This window comes from Diabrotica virgifera, chromosome 3, assembly GCF_917563875.1.
Source record: "Diabrotica virgifera virgifera chromosome 3, PGI_DIABVI_V3a".
In the NCBI taxonomy this organism is placed as follows: domain Eukaryota; kingdom Metazoa; phylum Arthropoda; class Insecta; order Coleoptera; family Chrysomelidae; genus Diabrotica; species Diabrotica virgifera.
The window spans coordinates 272677193-272704523 of NC_065445.1; the positions used below are offsets into that span (position 1 = coordinate 272677193).

Below are 27331 nucleotides of genomic sequence, written 5' to 3' on the forward strand. Positions count from 1 at the left end.
GGTTGTGTGTACATAACGTACTCTAGAAGACTACGAGTACATACAAATTAAAAAAATTATGATCAAAATCCATCAACAAGTTCCAGCGATAATAATCGCAGCATATGTTTGCAGAATCAGTTTTATTTTTTGAATGCACGTATTTTAGTAATTCCCCTCCACCGACCACGAATTAATTCCGTTCGGACGCCATTTTTAAAGCTTTATTAATCACTCTGTTGAGGTTCAAAGTTTACTCAAACTTTTACGCATAACCTATATATCTTCAACTTTAAAATGGCTCTAGTTAGGTTGCTTAATTGTTATAAACAAAGTAGCCGTCAACTAAATAAAAAAAGTGGCTAACTTTGACCGTAATTAACCTAGGCGAAAAGTTTTTCCTTAAAAATTCGTATAAAAATACCAGTTTTTCAAATTCCATTGTAATTTTAGCCTACAGTCAATATTAACAAAGTTATTCAAATTGTTTATAAGCCAAAAATGACTCTATTTTAGTAAAATGTTTTCTGAGTGATAAAAATGACTTTTTAATGATTTTTTTAAATGCGTTGAAAACATAACTATTCTTATTTCATGTTGTTTTCACAGAATTGCTGTACCATTATTATTTTCTGAACAATAACATTGCGAAAAATAGCTCTTTGGGAAAAACAAATTGAATAAAATTTAAACTAATTGACGCATCGTCTTAAAATTTTTTGTTCATTGTATGGACTGTTTGACTAAACTTTTCATGCAATATGAAAGTCCGAAATTCTTTTTCTCAAAAGTTATAGCAAATTTTTTATTTTCGAAATTTTAGTTTTATTTTGCAATATCCGAAGCAACAAATAATCAGACCAAAATTCAAAAAACGCTATTTTAAACCTTGGCTCATCTACTAAAATAAAATATTATAAATAAGACATTTAATTACCCTATTTTTACCTGTAGCGATTTAAACGAAAAAACTCTCATTTTTGACCCTTATTTGTTAATAACTAAATTTCTCGTCCAAACTGTGACGGGAATTTTTGTATTTAAAATGTATTAGGTATATAGTACCCAAAAAAACCCATTTGCAACCTGGCTGCTCAAGTGTCCCGAAAATGGTATATTTTTTACCTTATTTCCCTGGTGTATACAGTTTTAACCGAAAAGTTACGTATTAAAGAACGTAACGGCGTAATTCAGTAGCGATTTTAAATTAACATTAGTATTGACCCCCTTTAAAGGTACGTATAAATATGCGCGCCGTGTGTGTGATGCCCGTTCGTTAGATTAGTACGTGTTTTCAAGTGGCGCAGATACGGTTCCCACACAGCGCTCCACGATCCAACTTCTGTGGGCGCCACGAACGCACGGCGTACACATGGCGGGGAGTGCGCATCTATACGCTCTGAGCTTCGCTGGTGTCGCTCCTAGCGGTTACTAATTCAACTTTTACTGGTAATTTTTAAATTTATTATTTAATTGTTATCGCTTAATATTTACAACGCAAAAAAGTAATTAAATTGTAATCGATTTTTTTAAGATGTTTCTAATCATTTTGACGTTCTATTGATAAAATATCAATTTATTACTTCGGATACTTTGACAACAATCGTGTAGATGGCGCTAAGATTATAATATATTATTTATAATTAGATATTACGGAACATTAAAAAAACTTAAATTCAGTATTTAAAACGTAAGTATATTTAAGGTAAAAATATATACCACAGCTTTGACCAACTAATATTGTTTATAATTAATGTTTTTAATTTTAATTTTAGATTAATCACTTTGACATTTATGTCAAATTTCCAGTAAACGTTTACAAACTTGTCACTACTGGCGTTCGCGAATTTGTAAATATCCCCTCTACGTACGAGCTCACAGCGTATACGTACCTTAAAGGTTAGAATAATAAAGTTTTGGGCACCTCCCCATGCAAGGAAAGACCTTTTTTCCTTTAACCCGACTGGACCATTTGGAAAATGTCTTAATTAAATCTAGTTTGTCAGGCAAAAGACTGATAAAATCCAGGCAAAAATCGAGCAACGGATTCTCAGGCACAAGAACCACCACTATTTAGTAAAAATTATTTATAAGGAAACTAATAATGTTCCGAGGGTTCTACTGCTTACTGGTAAATCCGCCATTGTATTTAACCCGCTATTGATGAAGGTCCATAAATTGATAATACCGAAAGTAGCGGGAGCCATACCAACCTGCGTCTTAATGTTTCTTCTGCCCATTCTTCTGGACATGGCCCTCTTACCGGTACCGTCGTCGCAGCCGCTGGGGCTCGGGCTGGAGGCGCGCTCGCAGGTGCTGTCGCAGCTGCTGGAGCGTCGGGACGAAGGGCGTCGGTGGGAGCCGAGGCGGTGGACTCGGAGGTGGGTTTCCTGGCCGGTGCTAGGCCGTCGGAGAGTGCTCACCGTGGAGTCCTTGCCGTTGACGGAGTAGTGGACTGCGTAGGAAGGCTGAGTGGTTGGAGAGGTAGGTGTGACCTGGAACGAAAAGATATTGACATTGTTCAAAATCGGAGATCAGTTTCCATGGTTTTTATTTACGGTTGAACTTTTATTAAAAGACAATGATTTATTATAGTCTGGGCTGATTATCGGAGAATAGGCCATTTTTAGGAAAAGTTATTTACCAGCAATTTTATTGCTGGAATCGAATTATAATATCCTGTATATTAATAATATAGGTATGCAAAGTCCTCAGATAGTGTGCTACTTTTTTTATAAACAAAATGGCGCCCGAAAATCGTGTTTTTTTCAATTATTGCTCTAGAACTCCGAAGATTTTAACTTTACAACAAAAACACTAAAATAAAAATTCACCGTGATTAAATCCTGCATAGAGACGTGTTTTTCCCGATCTGCTCCGATGAAAATTTTCCTCGGAAAATGCGGGTTTTCCCAACAAAATCTTTAATTTTCAAATAAAGTTTTAGATAAGTAATTATTTACCAATAATTAAATAATTTGGTAACTTAAAAGCCTTCTTGGTGTAGATTATAGTTTAAGAAGCTGGTGATAATTAAGGCTATGGGTACATAATTCGCAAATATTTTACGTGTATCCCTACTTTTTCTGTCTTTACACGGCAAATTACGTGTAGTAAAATTCACACTGGTGTGGATATGTAAACATTACTAGAATGTCATTCTACTTGAAAATGTCATAATTAATTTAAAGAGATGGCTTTTGAATGTTCTTGGATAACTGTTATTTTTATAATTGCAAATTATTAATTCAGTTAATAAATGTGATAATTTTTTCACTAACTATGTTTTCAGTGATTGTAATAATTTATTTGTACAACAAAAACTAATAATCAATCGAGAAAAGAGGAAAAGTGTTAAAGTGATTTTTTAATAATATGTTGTTATTGTGGAACGCTTACAATTTTGAACATCTCTAACAACAAAATACTTGGATCACAGGATATATCTGATGTATTCTCTGCTTGGATCTTTCACAAATAATACACAATAAATAACTTTTTATTAAGTTCACGTCTTAAATCAATTATTTATCAAATACACTATATATCAATAATATTTAATCAATTTCTCAAAATATTATCGATGCAATGTCAAATATTTAAAATTGTCACTGATTGTCAGTGTCTGACTGACAATATATGCTGACAATATTATATTCGGTTGAGTGCGTTGTAAGACAAAGACAGATTTGGAAAATATTACCACGGCATTGTGTTCATTTTTTTCAAATCCTGAAAAAACCAATAAATATTTTTGAAAAATTTAAACGCAGAATGAAAGACTAAATTATTACCGAGGGCCGAAAGTCCCTTAGAATAAATAAAAAGTTTATTTTGAATGAGATATTTGAATTTAAAAATCACACTAAATTTTCTCTTAGTTTTTTCACCCCTGTAACTTATTAAAATAAACATTGTAGAAGTTCTCAGGGACTTTCGGCCCTCGCTAATAACGTAATCTTTCATTCTGCGTTTAAATTTTTCCAAAATACTTATTAGTTTTCTCAGGATTTGAAAAAAATGAATCCCCATTTGAATAGCATTGCAGCCGAAAATACGTTCCGATCCTCTTAAACGAATATTTTAGCAACAATTCAATTGTTAATTAATAATTTACGGTCGCAATAATAACCAAAATAATTATGATACACTGATCAAACCTTGAAATCTTATAAAGATGAGATGCCTATTTAACATTTTGTCGACAAAATATAAATTTTTTATTTTTTTGAATAAATTTTAAATGTTTAAAAAAAATAGTTATAAACAAATTAACGTTTCTCAGAAAGTTTTTATTATATTATAATTTTAAAAAATAGTTAAAATGCGCATTTCAAATATCTTGAAAATGAATGCTTTAAAACTTTTTTGCAACCATTTGCAAAAAAGTTTTTTTATTTCTTTCAAAGCGTAGAAGTGAGTTTAAAGTACAAGCTAATTATTTATAAAACAATATCGATTATCAGCTTAATGGTTATATTTTGATTAAAGATTATAAATATATTTTTTTGTAATTTACACGCGCGAAAGTAGAATAATACAGTACCGTAGCTACCCGCCCACATACACAACTAGCGCGAGTTTAAGGATCCCCCAAACCAACACGAAACTTTCGCAACCGCAACCTACGCGGGATCGCAGCGAATCGATAGGCACGGCGGATTATGAACGTGTTCAGACCACTTTGCGCGGAATCCGCAACGGTCGCGGCAGAACAGCGTTCCTTTCATGAAACGCTGCATGCACGGTTTTTTCCGCTACCGTTGTAGTTTCGCGTGTTTTAAAATGGTTGTTACAGAAAAACTCATTGAAATTGTTAAACAATATCCTATAATATATGATTTAACGGACGAAGATTATAAAAATATAAGAAAAAAGGATAAAGTCTGGAATAGTATAGGGTCAGAATTAGGAGAAAATGATAAGTTTTCATTATATATTATAATATTATTATTAATTTGCTTGCATAGAGATTACGCCCACTTAAAAATTTAGTCATTTTTGATGTCTTGTATTTCCTAAACCTGTTGGCCGATTTAAAATATAATTTGTTCACATTTGTATGGCGAATAGTCGCGTCGGCTTTCGCGTCAATATGGGGAACCCTTGTCCGCTACCGCTCCGCCTGCGAATGTTCCGCTACGGAAAATTCGCGTCGCAAAACTTTCGCGTCGGTTTGGGGGATCCTTTAAGCGGGTCAGTCGCTTCGAGTGAACATTTTATCTCCGGCTCTGTATCAAGCCTACTTTCGCGCTAAAAATTACAAAAAAAAGTATTTTTAATCTTTGATTAAAATATAACCATTGTACTAATTGTTGACATTCTTTGTGAGTAATTAGATTGTACCATAGACTCACTTTTAAGCTTTGAAACAATTAAAACAAATTATAAACAATGGAGATATCATATATTTATTTTTCTGTTTCCTAACTTTTTTGCAAATGGTTGGAAATTTTTTTTAAAGCATTCATTTTCAAGACCTATGAAATACGCATTTTAAGTATTTTTTAAAATTAGAATATAATAAACAATTTCTAAGAAATGTTAATTTGTTTATAACAATTTTTTTTAAACATTTAAAGATTATGCAAAAAAATGAAAAATTTATATTTTGTCGACAAAATATTAAATAGGTATCACACCTTTATAATCTTTCTAAGTTTTATCAGTGTTTCATGATTATTTTGGTTGTTATTGCGACTGTAAATTGTTCATTAACAATTGAATTGTTGCTAAAATATTCGTTTCATTTTAACCGGCTTCTGAATTTATAATCTATACCAAGAAAGCTTTTATTTCACCAAGCTATATAATTATTGATAAATAATTACTGGCCGAAAAAATTTATTTGAAAATTCGAGATTTTTTACAGGCTATATTTTTGTTGAGAGTGTTTTTTCGGCAAAATACTTACTATTTGAGTTATTTGCGAAAAACCGTCTAAAAGCGTGGTTATTTTGTTGAAAAAATGAACATATTCACTGCCAAATAACTCGAAAAGTACTGACTTAGTGAAAAAACTCTATAGAACAAAAGTTACTTAAAATTAGCAAGTTTATCCATTTCCTGACTTTCTTTGGACGAATATTTTTTCACCCCCAACAGGGGGTGAAAACCACCCCCGGGGCAAAAGCACATATCGGCACAATATCACTTTTTTTCTTTGACTTGTCAGCTATGTGTATGCCAAATTTCATGTCAATCCAAGCGGTTCTTTAAAATTTAGAGGTTTTGCAATATTTTACCGTTAAATAACGAACTATATAGAATTTTTGCCCTCGTGACACTTTGACATAATTTGACCCGCCTTCGGCTCGTGAAATTAAAACTGTCAAAGTGCCACTCGGGAAAAATTCAATAATTTTAGAGCTCTTGTGCAATTACTACTGATAATGAAAATTATCTCTCCAATGTGGTTTGTGAGGAAATAACGTTTGTTAATCTCGAAGTGAAACCACAAATTGTAAAAACAAAATTTATTTAAAAAAGTTCAGGACGCGTTTCAACATATCTGTCATCTTCAACTTTATAAATTAGAAGAAACTACATCTGAAATGCGTAAGAATATACAACTTTAAGAAAGAACTTAGTCTAAAAAATGGTTTTAATAAAAAAACTACTACTTACGGAGTCTCATTTTCGCACTTTTATTTAAATTAGACTCTTTATGTAGCAATTCTTTTAATTCTTTTATTCAGAACATTTTGTAAAGTAAGTTATTTCTTAAAGTTGTATATTCTTACGCATTTCAGATGTAGTTTCTCCTTATTTACAAATCTATAGATAACAGAGACATCGAAACGCGTCCTGAATTTTTTTAAATAAAATAATGCTTTTACAGTTTGTTGTTTTCACTAGAGATTAAATTAATATTCTGCAGTTTATAAAAATTTCAGTTAAAATTGTGGCGAGAACGCAGCGCCTCCACCAAAATTTTAGCGAGAACGTAAATTGCTTCCACCAAAATTGTAACTGTCATTTTTGTAAAATGGGTAGGTAATATTTACTTTATATCAGAATTTGGAAGTCTTTCGGTACGCTGATAGTACTTATATTGCCTTGGAAAAGGCACTATAGTATGGTATAACTAGACCCAGGGTAGGGGGGAAATCGGTAAATTAGGAGATTTTTACGTTTTTCGTCAATATTTTTGTAAAACTATGCGGTTTGGCGTGAACAATGTTCTATACAAAAATGTTCTACATTAAATTTTAGGAACAAAAAAGTTCCTATGCATAATCCTTCTAAAACGAACATTTTTGTATAGAATATTATTCACCCTAAACCGATTAGATTTTAAAATATTGACGAAAAACGTAAAAAACTACTAATTTACCGACTTTTCTCCTCCCCTCCCAGCAAAACCCGACGCTCAAAATGTTGTAAGTGTTTACTGAAGAATATGTGGACCATATAGAACAATTTGGTGTTGGAGGAAAACTTTAATTTGGGATGACGGGGTTAGGCCTTTTTTTGACCAATTACTATATACCATAGACCAGGGGTCACCAATTAGCAGACCGCGGTCCGCATCCGGACCGTAGGCTAGTTTTGTGCGGACCGCGATGCAATACGGAATATAATGTTTTGCAATTTTGAAAATGTTTGGGCATGAAATTGTGTACATACTCTGTTTCGCTCAACTTATATAGGCGAAGTCGCTTTTTCAAGAATGAACTTTATTAAAAATCGGTACAGATCTCAGCTAGCAGATGAATCTCAAATCCCTAAAAAAAATCAATTGCACTAAACTCATTCCAGACTTACAGACAGGTTATACATTTTTTTTAAATAGGAAACAATTTTCATAAATAAATTCAAAATTAATTTTTTCCCGAAAAATTAATTTTTAGGTTTTTTGGGTGATTTTAAACAAAAAGGGTCTCTTCTCATTTTTATCAAAAGTTCATAGTTTTTGAGTTATAAGCGTTTTAAAATGTGAAAAACGCAATACGTATACGCATTTTCGAGGCTTGAAAACTTATGTGTAAATTATTAGTGTTCCGGTTGGCTAGTGCCTAAATTGAAGATTATACATTCAATTTCAAGATTCTAACGAGTAATCGGGGTTTATTTCAATATAGACCGTTGTTTTTTAATGGTTAATCGTCGGGCGTCGCACTTTATGATGCGTCTCTGTCACATGTATACATATTATACGTACTTATGCGAAAAAATTCCCAAAAAAACATACTTGACATTTATTAAAAATTTTTATAATACAGGGTGTAACAAAAATACAGGTCATAAATTTAATCACATATTCTGGGTCCAAAAATAGTTCGATGAACCAAACTTACCTTAGTACAAATGTGCACATAAATAAAGTTACAGCCCTTTGAAGTTACAAAATGAAAATCGATTTTTTCCAATATATCGAAAACTATTAGAGATATTTTATTGAAAATAGACATGTGGCATTCTAATAGTAGTAGTATCTTAAGAAAAAATTATAGTGAAATTTGGACACCCCATAAAATTTTTATGGGGGTTTTGTTCCTTTAAACCCCCCCAAACTTTTGTGTCCGTTCCAATTTAATTATTATTGTAGTACCATTAGTTAAACACAATATTTTGAAAACTTTTTTGCCTCTTAGTACTTTTTCGAAAAGTCAGTTTTTATCGAGATATTTTGAATATTTGTCAAATCCACCACATATTTGTATATAACTAAGTACGATTATGGAGACTTGGTAATAATATGAAAATTTATTTATGATTTACATTTTTAGGTATATTTTGAACCATATTAAAAAAGAAGTAATATCTCGATAAAAAGTGCCTTCTCGAAAAAATACAAAGAGACAAAAAAGTTTTAAAAACACTGTGTTTAACTAATGGTACCGCAGTAAAATTTTAATTGGAACATACACAAACATTTGGGGGGTTTAAAGGAACAAAACCCCCATAAAATTTTTATGTTAACATATTAAAAAAGAAGCCACAACTCGATAAAAACTGCCTTATCAAAAAAATACTAAGAGGCAAAAAAGTTTTAGAAATATGGAATTTAACTAATGGTACCACAATAATAATTTAATTGCAACGTACACAAAAGTTTGGGGGGGTTTAAGGGGACAAAACCCCCATAAAATTTTTATGGGGTGCACAAATTTCACTATAATTCTTTTTTAAGATGTTCCTGCCATAAGAATGCCACACGTCCATTTTCAATAAAAAATCTCTAATAATTTTCGATATATTCGAAAAAATCGATTTTCATTTTGTAACTTCAAAGGGCTGTAACTTTTTTTATGTGCATATTTGTACTAAGGTAAATTAGGTTCATTCGAACTATTTTTGGTCTCAGAATATGTGATTTAATTTATGACCTGTATTTTCGTTACACCCTGTATATTATCAACAATTTTTTTTTAACTTTATTTATTTATTCAATTAATTATTGCCACTGTGCTAATTAAATACGCCAATCATATAGTGCGATTCGCACCACATATTGCGATTCGCACCACGTAGTGCGACGCGCAGATTAAGGGTCGAGAGGTCGCGCATAATTAACAATTAAAACAACGGTGTAAATTGAAATATGCCCCGATTACTCATCAGAATCTTGAAATTGAATGTGGAACTTCAATTTAGACACCTGACAATATCAAAAATAATAATTTTCACATGAGTTTTCAACCTTCGAAAATGCTTATTTCCGTATTTTTTAGATTTTAAATCGCTTAAAACTCGAAATCTACCAACTTTTGAGAAAAAAGATCTTTTCCTTTAAGATGGTAGAAAAATGCTAAAAACATATTTATTTTCGGGTGCAAAAAACGTGATGTTTGGAATTCGTCAAAAAAAAAAATGTTGAACAATTTCTGCCTAAAAATTTCGCACATCTTTTTAACAAGAATCTGCAAAGAGACCGAATTAGAACAACCGGGCAAAGTTAGCATTAAGTCCGGACCCCGGAAGTGTCATATGTTTTCGAAACGGACCCTCAGAACATAATTGGTGACCCTGCCATAGACCATACTATAGACCAATACTACCTCCATAACTTTGGAACCGTTCGTTTTAGAAGGAATATGCATAGGACCTTTTTTGTTTAAAATTTAATGTAGAACGGGTGATTCCATTTCAAATCACTCAATAAAAACTTTTTGGATCTCCGATTTGTCTGAAACATGGTATATAGCATCTGCGGGATATAAAAATAAAACATTTAAGGTCGAATTGTCTTCTTCTTCTTCTTCTTCTTCTTCTTCTTCTTCTTCTTCTTCTCAAAATGCTTTTTTTTCTCAAAATTTTTCTCAAAATGTTTTTTCATGTAACTTTATTGGTATTGTAATATGATTCAAATCAAAAAATAGTAAAATCCTTTATAAAAGGTATATTTAAAATCCCTAAAAAAGGGCTACATCACAATCACATAATTAGTTTTCGACTGGTTTACCAGTCATCATCAGTGCTTACGTGAAGTTTACATGCTAACCACCAAGATATAATTTACAAAAATATTAGGGTCAAGGCCCTGTAAAAGTAATCCGTTAAGGAAACATCGATTAAAAATACTGACTTAAGCGTGGATGTTTGAAATATTTGCTATTATGCCCCAGGTAACATTTGAACTGTGATACGACTTGTTCACATGGTGGAAGTGTAGCAACACGCATAAGTCAGTATTTTTAATCGATGTTTCCTTAACGGATTACTTTTACAGAGCTTTGACCCTAATATTTTTGTAAATTATATCTTGGTGGTTAGCATGTAAACTTCACGTAAGCACTGATGATGACTGGTAAACCAGTCGAAAACTAGTTATATGATTGTGATGTAGCCCTTTTTAGGGATTTTAAATATACCTTTTTTAAAGGATTTTACTAATTTTTGTATTACATGGTATACAGACAACTACAAGAAAACTTTTTCCTTGTGGATTTTTGTGATTCAAATCCTTCTAACCACTTAAAGTCCTATGTTTGGGCTATCCGTGGGAAAATCTTCAGCCAATTCGATTATGATGTATTTTGGGAATGGAGGAAAATGTAAAAAACGGTATTTTAACGTTTTTTACACTATAAAATTTGGTCAAAAACTTGTCTTGGATCAAAGTAACTTGTTATAATGCCATATAATAACATTTTTGAGTCCCTTCTATTAAAATATTTTTTTTTTCCATTGAAACTTTACGATAGAAAATGCAAATTTGTTTAAATAAACACCAAATCACCGTAAAATAACATTTTGAGAAAAAAAGAAGAAGATTTTTTGACCTTAAATATCTTATTTTTACGCAGAAGCTATAGGTACACCAAGTTTCAGAAAAATCGGAGATCCAAAAGTTTTTGCTTGGTTGATTTGACATGGAATGTACCGAACATTTTTGTATAGAACATCGTTCACGCTAAACCGCATAGTTTTAGAAATATTGACGAAAAACATAAAACTCCTAATTTACTAATTTTTTACTGAGAAATTTGTGGCCCATATAGAACAATTTGGTGTTGAAGGATAACTTTCACTTTGGATGTCTGGGTTAGCCTTTTTTTGGATCAACTGTATCATACTACTAAGGCAGATAAATATTATATTAAACGGAACCATATTTAACAGATCGATACAAATTCTCGCATTTGCTGATGATATCGTTATCTCGGGTAGAAGTATGAGAGCTATAGCAGTGTTTTACAGAGTTTACGAACGCGGCAAGTGAACTAGAACGTCGATGAGGAAAAAACCAAAGATATGTTGGTTGTAAAAACTAAGATCGGCTGGACACATTCCTGGGATGTGATATAATGAGTACACAAAGAAATTGGCATTCTCAAAAACAGAGGTCAGAAGAAGTAAAGGACAACTTCGTAGAAGACGGACTGAGTATGTGGAAGAAACCCTTTGAATTCTAAGGATCAGAAGATGGAAGGGAGTTCCTAGGAATCGATGAGAGTGTCGACATCTCTGCGAGCAGGCCAAGATCCGCAGGGGGTCAAGCCAATTATGATGTTGATGACAATTGTACACATATAATTTCTTTGAGATTTTGGTTAGACTCAATGATTATTTTCATTCGAATAACGATGGAACTCCACATTTGGCTTTGTTATAGAACAACAAAATATAATATTTTATGATACAAAACTATACTTAGACCCACAATGCTATACTCTACCGAGATATGGATTGTGAACAAACTCATACAGAACAGATTGGAAGCATGGTAAGTACTTCGCAGAATGTTTGGGGGAAAAGTAGGAGGGGGAAAATGAAGAAGACGAACTCATGTAGAAGTGCACCAATTGCATGCTAAGCCTCCAATAACAAAAGTAGTAAAAAAGGCTAGAATGGCTTTCGGACATCTAGAAAGAATGAAAGGAATTAGACAAATCAAGAATATTGATTGGAGGATACTTGAGGGTAAAAAATAGGGGAAAACCAAGAAAGGAATGAAGAGATGTAATGATAAAAGGTGTCAGAGAAATGAGAATCAGAGATTGGAAACTGACAGCTGAAAATAGAAAACGATAAAAATTATCCATCCAGCAATTGGCGACAAAGCCTGTTAAGGCTATATATACATATTACTTATACAAAGTGGGCCAAAGAAAAGAGTCCACCTCGATATTTGACAGTATTTATTAGATTTTAAGGAAATAAAAAAAGGTCAATTTTTGATCTACGGGGACACATTTTTACGGTACATACATCTGTCATTTGTCAACCCCCTCCCTTCCACTCTCCCCGTTATTTTTAGATCGGGAATAGGGGTCGCGTGCTAGCTCATTTGAAAGGTTATTCAATTCTCTATTCAGTAATACCAACATTAACATAATTATTTATACAGGGTGTCCAAGAAAAAAATATTTTAATTATATTAATTGACACTAAAAGAAGAATGTATGTAATTTATTTAATTCAAAATACATTCTATTGCTGTCACAAAATAGAAAAAAATGTTTTTTGATAAATAGATATTGCTGTTCGCTTAATTTTAATGTTCAAGCTGCCACCCATCTGCCTCTTGGTAGGTTGAATGTTGAATTAAGGCAACAAGCAATGTTTATTTATCAAATAAATATTTTTTTTTCTGGTATCTGTCAGCAGTAGAATGTGTTCTGAGTTAAATAAATTACATACATTCTTCTTTTTTTTAATTAATTTAATTCAAAATAATTTTTCTTGGACACCCTGTGTAAATGATTATGTCAATGTTAATATTACTGAATATAGAATTGAATAACCTTTCAAATGAGCTAGCACGCGACCCCTATTATCTATTTAAAAATAAGGAGTGGGTGAAGTGTAAGGGAGGGGGTTGACAACTGACAGATATATGTACCGTAAAAATGTGTCCCCCTTAGATAAAAAACTGACCTGTTTTTCTATTTCCTTAAAATCCAATAAATACTGCCAAATCTCGAGGTGGACTCTTTTCTTTGGCCCACTCTGTATATTCATTTACATGTCAAATATGGAGGAACAATTAGGAGGATGCAGGAGATGACACAAAAGAACAAGAGGAGGAACCAAAAAAAGAGATTAATTTATTAGAAATTTATGACAGTTTAGAACATTTTGATTTAATATACCTAAAATATTTTTAAACGACAATGGCTGAAGTATTTTAAAGTTTCATGATCGTTTTAAATATTATATTTGGAAAATATTTTATCTGATCTATCTAAAATCCTGAAAACGTTTAGGAATTATTGAATAAAATGTAGTATTCAAATTTTCGGTGCTCTCAAAATTACATCGTATGAAACTTCTATTTACTTATATTAAACGGCAAATATTTGAAATCGTTCTGTTTCCGTTTCCAATGGCTTTCTCGTGAATGCATTGGCGTCATTCTGAGCAGACTGTCTCCGATTTACTATATAGGAAGAGAGCTTACAGCAAAAAAGAAGAGGGAACTTACATAAAATTTTTAATTCGAAAAAAAATGCTATAAATCACAACAGAACATAATTTAAAACATATACAGGGTGTTTCATTGGGAAAGTAACATACGTTAACTGTAGAAAGAGGACACTTAGGCGATCTCAAAAATACCATACTTAATGGGTCTTACTTCACTAATAACAAAGATACTGTAGGTATCTTCACACTGTATATTTATTCTATATTTGGCACGCAAATATTATTTAAGGTGTACAATCAATTAATTTATTTAAAATTGTAAAAAATCCAGGTCGGTACTGAAAAATATTGGAAAAATGTTCCGACCCAAAAACAACACCCTGCACGTTAAATTTTTTAAAAATAGGTTTTACATTTGAAAAGAGGACGAAAAACTAAATTTAGTGGTATACTTTGAATTTTCGGCACAATGATTTTGCTGGTCAAATTTAGAATTTGAATTCTGAAATTATGTGAATTGCAAAAACTCGAAGAAGAAAAAAAATTGAAATGCGACTTACAACTTGTTAACCACACTGTATATTTATTTTATATTTAACACCGAATATTTTTTAAGGTGTCCAATCATTTAATTTATTTACAATTATAAAAAATCCAGGGTCGAATAAAAAAATATTGGAAAAATATTCCGACCCAAAAAACAACACGCGCATTAATTTTTTTTGAAATATATTTTGCATAAATTGACTAAAAAATATTGGAACAATGTTCCGACCCAAAAACAACACCCTGTACATTAAATTTTTTTAAAATAGTTTTTGCATTTGAAAAGAGGATGAAAAACTAAATTTAGTGGTAAACTTTGAATTTTCGGCACAATGATTTTGCTGGTCAAATTTAGAATTTGAATTCTGAAATTATGTGAATTGCGAAAACTCGAAGTAAAAAAAAAATTTAAATACGACTTACAACTTGTTAACCACACTGTATATTTATTTTATATTTAACACCGAATATTTTTTAAGGTGTCCAATCATTTAATTTATTTACAATTATAAAAAATCCAGGGTCGAATAAAAAAATATTGGAAAAATATTCCGACCCAAAAAACAACACGCGCATTAAATTTTTTTGAAATATATTTTGCATAAATTGACTAAAAAATATTGGAACAATGTTCCGACCCAAAAACAACACCCTGTACATTAAATTTTTTTAAAATAGTTTTTGCATTTGAAAAGAGGATGAAAAACTAAATTTAGTGGTATACTTTGAATTTTCGGCAAAATGATTTTTTGGATAAAATTTTGAATTTGAATTATGAAATGTGATTTGCGAGAGCTCGAAGTAAAAAAATTAAAATGTGACTTAATTTTAATTAATACCATAATTAAATCTAAATTGGTAAAATGTTAACATTTTAGTATTTTTTTTATTATGGCGACAAATAATCCTTTAATTAATGAATAAATAATAGAGAGTCCATAAAAAAATACATAACTTTAATCAACGAACTATCTTAAAAATTAAGATAACAGAAAAAAATTGCTGAAAAATAACTTTTGGATATCTAAAATCCAAAGTTTATAACGAGGAAGTAAATAGTAGGGACGAACTTCTTGACCGGGTTCGAGACGCCTTCCAAGAAACGAAGAATAACCCTGAGGAGATTACGAAATCAGTCAGTAATAACAAAAAGGCCAAGACTTTGTCTTCAACAAGGTGGTGGCCATTTTGAACAATTACTATAGTTTTAATAAGTTATTTTTAAGAAAAATTGTTCTGTTTTTTTTTATTTTTAAGATAGTTCGTTGATTCAAGTTATGTATTTTTTGTGGACCCTTTATTATTTATTCATTAATTAAAGGTGAATATTTGTTAGGAATTATTTTTCGCCATAATAAAAAACACTGAATTGTTAACCTTTTACCAATTTAAATTAAATTTAATAATGGTATTAACTTAAGTTAAGTATTTTGCTTGGGCGACGCGCGACGTATGGTTCACTAAGAGAGCTTTAAGAGCAACATCCCGATATCTATGAAATTGAAGACACTTGACCAATGCGTTCTTCCTATTATGACATACGGAGCAGAAACTCTCACGCTCAAAAAAACAAAGCACTAAAAATGCGGGTGGCACAAAGACGCATGCAAAGATCGATTCTCGGCATGACAAAAAAGAGAAAATAAGGAACCAAGACCTAAGAAAAAGAACAGGTATCACTGATGTCGTCGAACGTATAGCCAAGCTGAAATTGAATTGGGCAGGTCACATAGGAAGACTAGAAGACTCAAGATGGACCAGAAAACTAATTGATTGGCGCCCAAGAAAAGACAAACGCAGCAAAAGACGACCACCAACACGCTGGATGGACAACATTAAACGAATATTCAAGAAATAGCAACAAAACGCACAAAACCGTGAAGAGTGGCGAAAAATGAGAGAAACCTATGTCCAGCAGTGGACAGAAGAGGTTGTATGATGATGATGACCCGTCAATTTAGGGAACATCCATAAACTACGTCGTTGAAAAGGAGGAGGGGGTCTTTGCTTATTACGACTGTATACGACAGGGGGAGGGGGCCATGAGTGCACATCCGACGTCGTTTGATGTTCACGAATATTAAAAATATACCCTCTTGTAGGATTAAAAAGAATTAGTAGGTATATTACTTTTATCGCATACTTTTCATTTGGTTTTTATCACTCACAGCCTTAATAATATTGCCAGTTTTGTACAGAATAACAAACAATAAAACATTGTTCTATGTATTTAAACAAACGCTTTTATACAGAACAACGTCTGGAAGCAATAAATATTAAACTGTTCATTTATTTACTAAATACTCTGTGTGAAACAATTATTCTACAAGAATGAATAGAAATAAAATATTCTATTTTATTTAGTTAGCACATTGTATTTATACTGAATAAAAGAAATGGTAATGAAATCAAAACAAAATAAGTATAAGAATTATATGATGCAGTTAAGAAAGCATAGCAACTCCGATAAAAGTATTGTCTTTTGTCAAAAAAAGGTAATTAGTTGTACAGTGAATTGAGAGAAAAAGTACGCGGATATTAATGAGCTACATAGTAATACTGATTTGGATACATTCGTAAATAAACTTTGATAGCTAACTTTAAAATATCCAGAAATAACATGGAATTTAAAAAAAATCACTAAAAAGGGGGGTCATGAGTTGCAATTGCGACGTTGGTATGAGGGGGGGGGGTCAACTGTAAACGACGCTTTACTACGGAAGGGGGGAGGGTATTAAAAAGTCCAAAATTTTTACGACATACCTTACCTTACCTTTTTTACGACATAGTTTATGGATGTTCCCTTATCTAGGTAAAAACGCTGGACGGAAGGGCCGCCCGAGAACTTTATCGTACCGATCTATTATCGGTATCGTCCTAGATACTGGCATTCTATAAAAATAACAAAGTTACTCGTTATTTTGATATTTTAGAAACACCTTGTATACTTGAAAATATTTTTTCTACAACCACTATTCAAAGTGCACTTTTCTGCACGGTTTTATGTTAGCAAACTTGATATTTTCTCACAGTGTAAGATATTTGACATTAGTGTGCAGAAAAGTGACGTTTCTGTGCCGCAAAGTGACGTTTCTGTGCCGCAAAGTTCTTTTCTGCACAGTTGACTACCTCATTCCGAGTAACGTTATATTCTGTTTACATCCGTGGACTACCGCATTCTGAGTAACGTTATATTCTGTTTACATCCGTGGTTAAACTTTAGACAAATATATAACCTATAAGACAATTATTATATTTAACTATAGCATAGAAACTAAATTATGGATGTTACAACTGTTTTATTTTACAATTTTATTCTTATTAAACATTTTATAATTATCAAATAACCAATAAGGATTTAGCAACCTGTGCAAGAGACGTCGAATGAAGTAGGTTTTGTGTAAATCCGTGACTGCATAAATATAATGTCAATAATGTGTAATAATTGTTTAAATTTAAACAAATTAAGGCAGTGCATTAATTTTTTAACTGATTTCTGTGCAATTTATTTAGGTATAAGGAATTTAAATTGATTAGTAGGTATTAATTAAATACAGTTTAAAATTTATCACATAGGTACCTATTATAATTAATCGTCGTTTGGAAATTGTGATTTTTATTTTTAGGAAAAACTGTGCTTGTAGAAAAAGTATAGTGTGAAACACGTGCAGAAAGGTAATTTCTCACTCGTTTGAATTGCGGCACTCGCTTGCGCTCGTACCGCAACTTTTCAAACTCGTGAGAAATTAGTACCTTTCTGCACTTGTTGCACAATATACTATTATGGTTCTACGCATCATTAATTCCCGCATTTGAGAAAATGTTCGGGGACACACTATAGATTATTGCATAAATCAATAGAATATTAGTCATACTTTCGTTTCAAATTAGTCCATTTTTCTGAGAAATTAATAGTTTACAATATTTGCATTTTACTGCATGGATTGTAATGAAATTTTGGGAGTAGCCCAAAGCCCATTCTCCTAATTCAAAGTCTATCCTATATACTATGGCGCTTATAAGGCAGTATAACTATTAAATAACTTTTGTTTGTTGTTTCTCTTCCCACAAATTTTAAAACGCAACAACCATACATAACTAAACCGTCCAAATCACAGCTGTGGTACAGCTGCCATATTGGATAATTTTTGACATGTCATTTGAACATCCAATCAGAACAAAGTTATAATGCGCATGCGCCCGGATCGTAGGTTTTAACATATAAAAATTCACCCTCATATCGCGCGTAAAGAAGTATAACTTCAAAAATCGTCAGTTTATGTTGAAACTGCTCGCCTACAAGAAGCTGTCTCCAATTATTAGCTGTTCTTGCATTCTTGTGGAAGCCAGTGTATCTTGGCTCTAGCACTAATCTAAAATTGAGCAAATTCCACCTTATTACAAGGATTTCCGCAGCGGATTATCGCGATGTGGAATGCGTCGAAGTAAATTCGTGAAAAGGAAATGCATTGGCGGTGCTGCTCGTGGTAGCGGCCGCTCGCAATCAGCGAAAACTGTAATTTACAATTTACAGCTCAAAATAGACGACGATAATTGCAATATCGCTTTAAAAAATAAAGTTTAATCGGGAAATTGATGGGCAGGTGTTTATTGCACGGAGCTAATCAATCGTTAATAATACTTACATATACTAGAATATACAGCAAGTATGGAAATACGGTAATTTCTCGGAAACCAATAGAACGATTTTTATAGATTTTGGTTGGTAGGGGTCTTCTAATGCGGCCGATATTATAGTGGCAATTACATTGTGGTCAAGTCTTCCATTTTTCTGGAAAATTAATGAACTTTCTTGTTTCAAATGGAACACCCTAGATATTTTTTTGCGTTTTGAATCTAAATTTTTTACATACAATAATAATGTATACAGGGTGTCCCAATTTAAAAATTTAATGTTATTTTTATTATCTTGTAAATGGCAAGGAATAAAAATTTGATATTTTGCAGTTATGTATAACTTTACACACCCTATCAAAATAGCTATCGAAATAATAGTGTTGCCATTTAAGAAAATCAACGATGACGTCATATCTGTAAATTGGGACACCCTGTATATATTATTATTGTATGAAAAAAATGTCCATTAGAAATACTAATCGACAGGTCTGAGCATTTTTCAAAAAGACAATTAGTATTTGAGCTATTGAATTTATTCCAAATTATAGACTCACTCTGTATAATGTTAGAAAAACAGTATAATATTCTTTGACTAATTGTGATGCAAGGATGCACTCAAAGGATGCAAGGAAATTGGTTGAAAACAGGTCTCGTGGTGGGCATATACTAGTTCGCTCCGGCGGTCAGATTTTAATACCCTATACAAAAGGGGCATAGGTAAATTCGCTCCGGCCATATATTTCTTAGAAAAGATAGTTTAAAAACGCCTTCACTGGGTACATAATGAATAATAATGAATAGCCGGGTCAGCGTATATAGACAATGTTTCCTTCATAAAGCAGTTACTTTGATACATTTTATTAATACAATGTTTAATAAATATTTCTGAAACTTTGTATTTACCTAAATATAAAACTACTTCTTACTTAAAATTATATTAAAATTATAACCATATAATATGTATCTCTAAAGTAGTATGATATTAGAGCTTATATTCCCTTGTTCAATATTTGATTGGGTTTTTTCCTATAAGAAATTGCAAGGTATATACTCCTTTGAAAAGATTGGTAATTAGTAGTCACCTGAAATTTTATGATAAGATACAGGGGTGGTGCAAATCTCAACATAATACTTTAGTTACATACGGTTTGAATGTCTTTAATTCATGATAGAGAAATCTGAAATTAGTGAAATGTTAAGCGAAAAGGGCAAGTCTATGTCATTTATTGACAATTACAAGTATAACTTCCATAAAATACTTGCTAATAACGTTGGCAGTGTGTAGAAAGAAGTTGTAAAGCATTTGTTAAAACTTTATATATTTGTAACAGTATAGTTGAATATATTGATAACCACACCCATGAAAGCTTATCAAAAACAGCGTTAAACCGGCAAAAATTCAGTAATGGTGTTAAGCGGAAGCCTATGGACGATTTGTGTGAAAATCCATTCAAGTTGATACACAGCGAAATTAAACAAGCTGTATTTTTGCTAAGCATATTCAATACTTTTTTTTTCAGTTATTTGAGAAAAAACGCCCGAAAACGTGTTTTTTGTCGAAAAATAAACATTTTTACTCGCAAATAACTCGAAAATTATTAACTCAGTTAAAAAACTCTCTAGAATAAAAATTCCTTAGAATTAGTCAATTTATCCATTTTTGGATTTATTTCAAATGTATGTTTTCTCACCCATAAGAAGGGGTGGCTTTCACCCCTCAAGTAAAAGCAACCAACGGCACAAGTACCACTTTGAAGTGGAGGGTAAGTAGAACCTGAATCCAGATTTTCAAGCAAATCCGTCGTAACGAGTAAAATTACACTTTAAAACGGTCATTTACTGAGCTAAATCTAAATAATCTAATTGCACTCTCATATTATGTATTTATATAAATATGTAACAACCAATATTTTATAAAAATATTATTTCTATATAAAATACAAAAGTCACGGTACCAATTTTTCCGATATTAATTTTCCTAAAACTTAAAAGATAAATACTTAATCCGCTTAACCATGGGAGCGAACTAGGTTATGGTTTTCGGAGCGAACTAGTATGTAATTAAGAGGGTTTTTTGACCTTGGGAGCGAACTAGTGTGCTCCACTCGTGGGCGAATAATGTGAGAAAATGGACCGAGATACGGACAACTGTTCAGAATAGGCCAAGACAGAGTTACAGTGTTAGGCCGTCCTCACACGAAGCTACCAAAATGAAACCTATTGGTAACTTCAGTTACCAATCACTTACTTATTAGTCACTGCCCATGTATTTTAATGAGTATCCGTACACAGCGCTACTAGTAGACTATTGAATATGTTCAAAATAACAGAGCTAAAAGGAACTACAACGTTAACAGGATTTTATTGTGTCATCTAGCCAATGGACTTCTAAATTTATAAAAACCGCGGAGTACTACCATTTAAATGGGTGCCTTTTTGAGAAAGGGGTGAATTAGTCCCTAGGCACAGGGTGAATTAGGGTGAGTTCTATGCACTTTTGGTACAAAGACGTCTACAGGAAAATTGTTCCAGGTTAAATTTACTATCGAAATATTACATTTTAAAGTCAAAAATATTTTTATTTACAAAAATATATTCAAAAGAAAAGCAAAAAAACACACGAAAGAAAGCAATTTTGTTTTTTGCCCCATAACTTTTTCCCACGGGGATATAGGTATAGACATTGCTTGATTAAAAAGTAACTTACATCCTTTCTCTTTAAAATGACGTTTAGTAGAAGTCTCTAGGATTTATATTTCTCGAAACATAATTTTTCAAAATTTGCCGCTCACAGCACTTTTGGACCATTTTCCCCATTATTTCGCAAACATTGTTCTGTAACTTTTTTTTACGCATTTCTAGGTATATGCAATTAGTAAAAAGAGGAGTCAATTATCTTCTAAATGGTCTATTGTATAAGGTTACTTGACTATTTTGAAGCAAGTTACGCTTTTTCAAGGTTTTACACTTTTAATAATTTTTGATATTTTTATGATTATTTTATAAATTTCTCAATATGACTTTTTTTCTAGTACATTTAGGTATATGCATTCTATAATAGAAAACAGCATATTTTCTTTACTTTAAAATGGTGTATTCCAAAAATCTAGGACTATTTTTAAACAAGATATCCATAGGATATCCAAGAGTATTCGTAATTTGAATAAGTTTTAAAATTTTTTATTTTTTTTTTAATTAGAAGAATGTAATTATTATAATATAATTTTTAATTCCAAATAATGTTTTTCAATGACTCTTTTCGATATTGTGAAATATAAAGGTACTTTACTCCTGAGCGAAATTCATATTTTTAACATACCTCGTATACTATTGGATAAAATTTTATGTGATGATTGCATTCTAAGTTTCAGACTTGGCAGAGCATTTTATAAAGAATAACTTTTTTCCATAAAATCAATACTAAAAAAGTTTTCCATGTGGTTCCAACTTAATGGAACCTATTGCATGTGTATATGTCACACTTTGAAAATGCATATCTTGTTTAAAAACAGTCCTAGAATTTTTTACAGTACGCTATTTTAAAGTAAAAAAAAACGAGCTTTCTTATTTTTTACAGAATGTATAAACCCAAATATACAATAAAAAAAGTTATAATGAGAAATTTAAAAATAATCGTAAAATATATCAAAAATCATTAAAAGTATAAAATTTTGAAAAACCATATCTTGCTTAAATATAGCCATACGGCATTCTACGATCGAAAATTTTAAGGGTAATTAACTTCTCTTTCTACTGAATGTACCATTGCGTATACCTAGAAATGCGTAGAAAAAAGTTACAGAACAATGTTTGCGAAGTAGCAAGGAAAATATCCCAAAATCGCTGTGAGTGGCGAAATTTAAAAAATCATATTTTGGAAATTGTAAATCATCGGGACTTCTACCAAACGCCATTTTAAAGAGTAAGGATGTAAGCTTTTTTTTTGTGAAGCAATGCCTATACCTTTATCCCCGTGGAAAAAATTTATGGGACAAAAAACAAAATTACTATCTTTCATGTTTTTTTCTTGCTTTATTTTTTTGCAAAAAAACATGCTTTTGACTTTAAAATGTGATATTTCGATAGCAAATTTAACCTGAAACAATTTTCCTATAGACGTGTTTGCACTAATTGTGCATAGAACTCACCTTAATTCGCCCTGTGCCTAGGAACCACTTCACCCCTTTCTCAGAAACGCACTCCTTTAAATGGTAGCACTCCGCGGTTTTTTTTTTATATTTAGACGTCCATTGACTATACGAAACAATAAAACCCTGTTAACGTTGTAGTTCCTTTCTAAAATGCATAATCAATAGCCTATAGTTAGTAGCCGGTCTGTATTGCGTCAGTGATCAGTCGACAGTGCACTGGACGTGCAGGTCGTTTGGGGACTAGTTTCTAGTTTGTTGTAATATTTTATTAAAGTTTTACACGCGAAATTGGTAGAACAGTCTATTATCAACTTGTGGGAAATATAATAAATACAAATAATTAGTAGTATTAGTGGTTTAGAATGTTTTCATTTTAAGAAATTAAATAAATGTTACTTCCTTACCTGACAGTTATTAAAATTCTTTTTTTCCGCTTCAAAACATTCTCGAATTGGAGTATTTTTCTTGTGAATTGCAGGTACAAGCACTTGTACTAAATGTAAATAAGATTCTTTTGACATCATATAAAATGCAAGAAAAGCATCACTTTCTTGTAATTCTTTTGCAACAACAAAGGCTCTGAATTTATATTGTTTGCAATGTAAGGATGAACCCAATACCTCATTTTTTCGAAATAGGTCATAGCCTCATTTTTTCTGCTTTTTACGTCTTTTGTTGTAATAATAAAGAATAATATCTTCATCACTTGAATAACTAGACATTTTTAATGCGATAATAATACTCAATAATATGTAAAGGTTTAACATTTAAAGACACTATAACAAAGCTACTCGTACAGTCAAGAAATGACTCGTTTTTATTAATTTTCAGTAGCGTAGTGTGCGAGTCATAGTTAGTATCCAGTTGGTAATTCTAGTTGCCAACTAGTTTAGTTTCTTTTTAGTAGCTCTGTGTGCGGACGGCCTTACCATGCTAATCGCCAACGTCAAGGGGACTTGATAAAGCGCCAATTTTGTTAAAATTCCTTTTAATTAACTTGTAATTATTTGATAACTTGTCTTGTGATAATTAAAAATGTTGTGTTAGCTTATTGCAGGCCATCAAATAATTATATTTTTGTAATATAGTCGAGGAAATGAAGCTGAAAAAATGGCAAAACCTCGCAATTTTTTCGTCCAGCATCGATTTGTACAAAAATTTGGGATTAGGCTCATTACACCCTCTAGTTCATTTTCTATATTGAGCCGTTGTACGCTTTTGGTTTTTTAAGGGTGAAAACTACCCCTAATTGTAAAAAATTATAAAATAACATTTTAAACTTTAATATTGTCAACATTTGGTTCTTATTAGTTACATAATGATTGTTTTATGCTATAAGATATACTATCATAAATATTTCAACCCTTAGAACCACCCTTGTTGGAGCTATATATAAAAAATTTACTTATCCTAAAAGAATAAATTCGGCTTGCATAGATTTCCATAAAAATTTGGAATTAGGATCATCTCACCCTGTACTTCATATTCTATATCATGCTTAAGGGCGTTGATTATTTTTAGGGGTGTAAACTACCCCTTATTGTCAAAAATTATATAAAAACATTGTAAACTTTAATATGGGTAAAATTTGGTTTTGATTGGTTAAATAATGATTGCTTTATACTTTAGGATATAATATCATAACATTTCAACCCTTAAAAACCACCCTTAATAACATTACAGTTTTATAAGTAGATATTTTAATAGATCTATACAGAAAAAAAAGGAGTATTAAAGAATTACAATAACATTTATTTACACAAAAATACGAATTTACAAATATGTAAAAATACAAATACAAATAGTTTTTTAGTCATCTTCCAGTATACGAACCGGTTCTGAGGTATTATACATACATTGAAAATTATCCATAAGCAAACTATTCGAATTAAAAAAAAAATCGTTTTATAAACATAGCTCCTTCATTTTTGGCGATAAAAAGTATTTTCAAAAATAACTTTGTAGGATTTTTGAAGAGCTATAAGACTGTGTAAACTAAATTGCGTAAGATCCCTTAGTTTTTAATTAGGGTGGGTTTAAAGGGCTCGAATAAGGGGGTGTTTGCTCGTAAATAGAGGTTTTAAACAGCTATATATAGCTAACTGTTTACTGTAATGAAAATATATGTACAAGGGAATTTTAGCTATTAGAAAAAGCTACAATTTAGTTATCAATCATTTTTTTCGTATCTCAAGTATTTTCGGAGATATTTTAAAGTAAAAGGTGAAAAATGGGAAATTCCAAAAAATGAATTTTTCTTTAAACTCCAATTTTTCTAAAATTAGGCCTTTGAAATAGGTCAAACTTCTTGAGTGTATTGATAATACAAATATAAAAGGAATTACAGAAAGGCGAAGACCAATTTTTATTAGGAGGATAGTTAGGGGGTTGTTTTCACCGATTTTTTCATAGAGAAAAGCAGGTACCGAATTTTTTATCACAAGTCGCTTAATTTTCAGACTAGAAACTTTTTATTATTATTTTTTGAAAGGCCTAACTATATACTTCAAAAAGGATTATTTAAGTTTTCCTCGAAAAATGCAACGTTTTTCCGTTATTTTACTTTGAATATTTCAAATTATGCATTTGACGAAAAAAGCTAACTTTTAACATGCCGTATCTCGGTTTGTATTGGTCTTAAAGATATTACAGAAAAAGAATTTGGTTTGTGTTCCTAAAAGATACAATTTTGATATCCACAGTTTTTTTGATTAAATGCATATTCTTCGAGGTATTCTCAAAAAACCCTCTAAAAAAGTCGATTTTTTCATAAAAAAACTGTTACTTTCAACCGCGAATAACTCGAAAAATATTAGTTTTACGAAGAAAATGTAAAGAACATTTTTTTCTTAGAATTACTTTTGACATCGACTTGCATGGTTAAAATTTAATAAAAAATTCCGGCCCCCGAGATGGGGTGGCAACCACCCTCAAGGTTTTAGCGTGCAGCGGCATGATATATAAAATGATCCTTGAACTATTCCCTACCTTTTGTGAAAATTTCAAGTAAATCAATGCTGGACGAAAAAATTGCGAGCCAAAATGCTTCATTTCCTCGACTAATAATCCGTACGATTGTTTTCTGTTCAAATTTTTTCTCAACATTACAGGATCAACACTTCTAAAACTCATTTTTAATTCAAAATTTGTTTCTGCTAGTAATAACACCACTTTACAGAAAGTTCGAGTTTAAACAAAACTCCCGAAAATAACCAGTACACAAACAAAAAGCACACATCCTCCAGAGATTGTTTTCTGGAATATTTTAATGGAAATTTGCTTTATATATTCATTTAAATAGGAAAGTATGACACATATTTCTTCAAAATTGGCACTCTGGGTCGTCCCCCAATGGGAAATGAATTTTCCATTGCCGCAGCATGGCAGCATCACGGTATGTCACAAATATTTTGAATTTCAATGAAATTCCCAGATTCGCGTTGATTAGATTATTCAGATCATAATTCACAGGTCGACGCGGCGGGACGGGACGGGGAATCCGATCCAGGGATTGAATAAAGGACTCGCTTGTCCTACACAAGCATAGCCTTTGCTCACTGCACATCTACAATGTTAATATTAATGAACATATCCTTCCTATTAAGGAATTTGTACTACATTATATCTGCATGTTAGTTAACTACAAAGGGAGGGCCGTGTTACTTAGACATAATACAGGTGAAGCTAATTGCAAAAATAAGTCAATTTTTAGTAAAATCCATATAGCCTAATAAAATAAAAAAAAAAATCAAAATGTAAATTCGTACAGCTTAAAACAAATTTTATATCAAAGTTTAGGTGGGTACAAAAGATATTTTCAAGAAAGTATCCAAATCATACAAGGGGATCATTGTTTAAATAATTAAAAAGGGGTCATTTTTGCAAAAAAAATACTTTTTTAACTGCTGAGGTAATTCACTTAATAATGAAGATCTATGGGATTTTTTTCTGCAAAGCTGAAGGGTAAATCTTTCACATAAGACTTACTAAATTAAATTTGACCCCCTATTTATTTAAATAATTGTATATAAAACTTTAAAAACAAATTTACAAAAAATTATTTTTAGCGTTTTAAATAAGCACTATAAAATATCTTATTTTACAGACTAAATTGCGATATGTTACCAGTATTAAGCAAAAAAAATTGGTCAAAAGTATTTAATATTTTTTGAGATTATTGAATTTGTTTATTAAATGTTACT

At 31.5% G+C, this 27331-nt stretch overlaps 1 protein-coding gene across 1 annotated transcript in view; it reads right to left on the minus strand.

Annotated features, from left to right (window-relative positions):
• The window catches only part of LOC114328774 (octopamine receptor Oamb), a 187163-nt gene that overhangs the window by 32783 nt on the left and 127049 nt on the right, over positions 1-27331 (minus strand). Inside the window, exon 3 of the mRNA XM_050647748.1 lies at positions 2243-2474. Within this exon, the coding sequence (XP_050503705.1) occupies positions 2243-2474 (232 nt within the window). The remainder of the gene's footprint in view (positions 1-2242; positions 2475-27331) is intronic.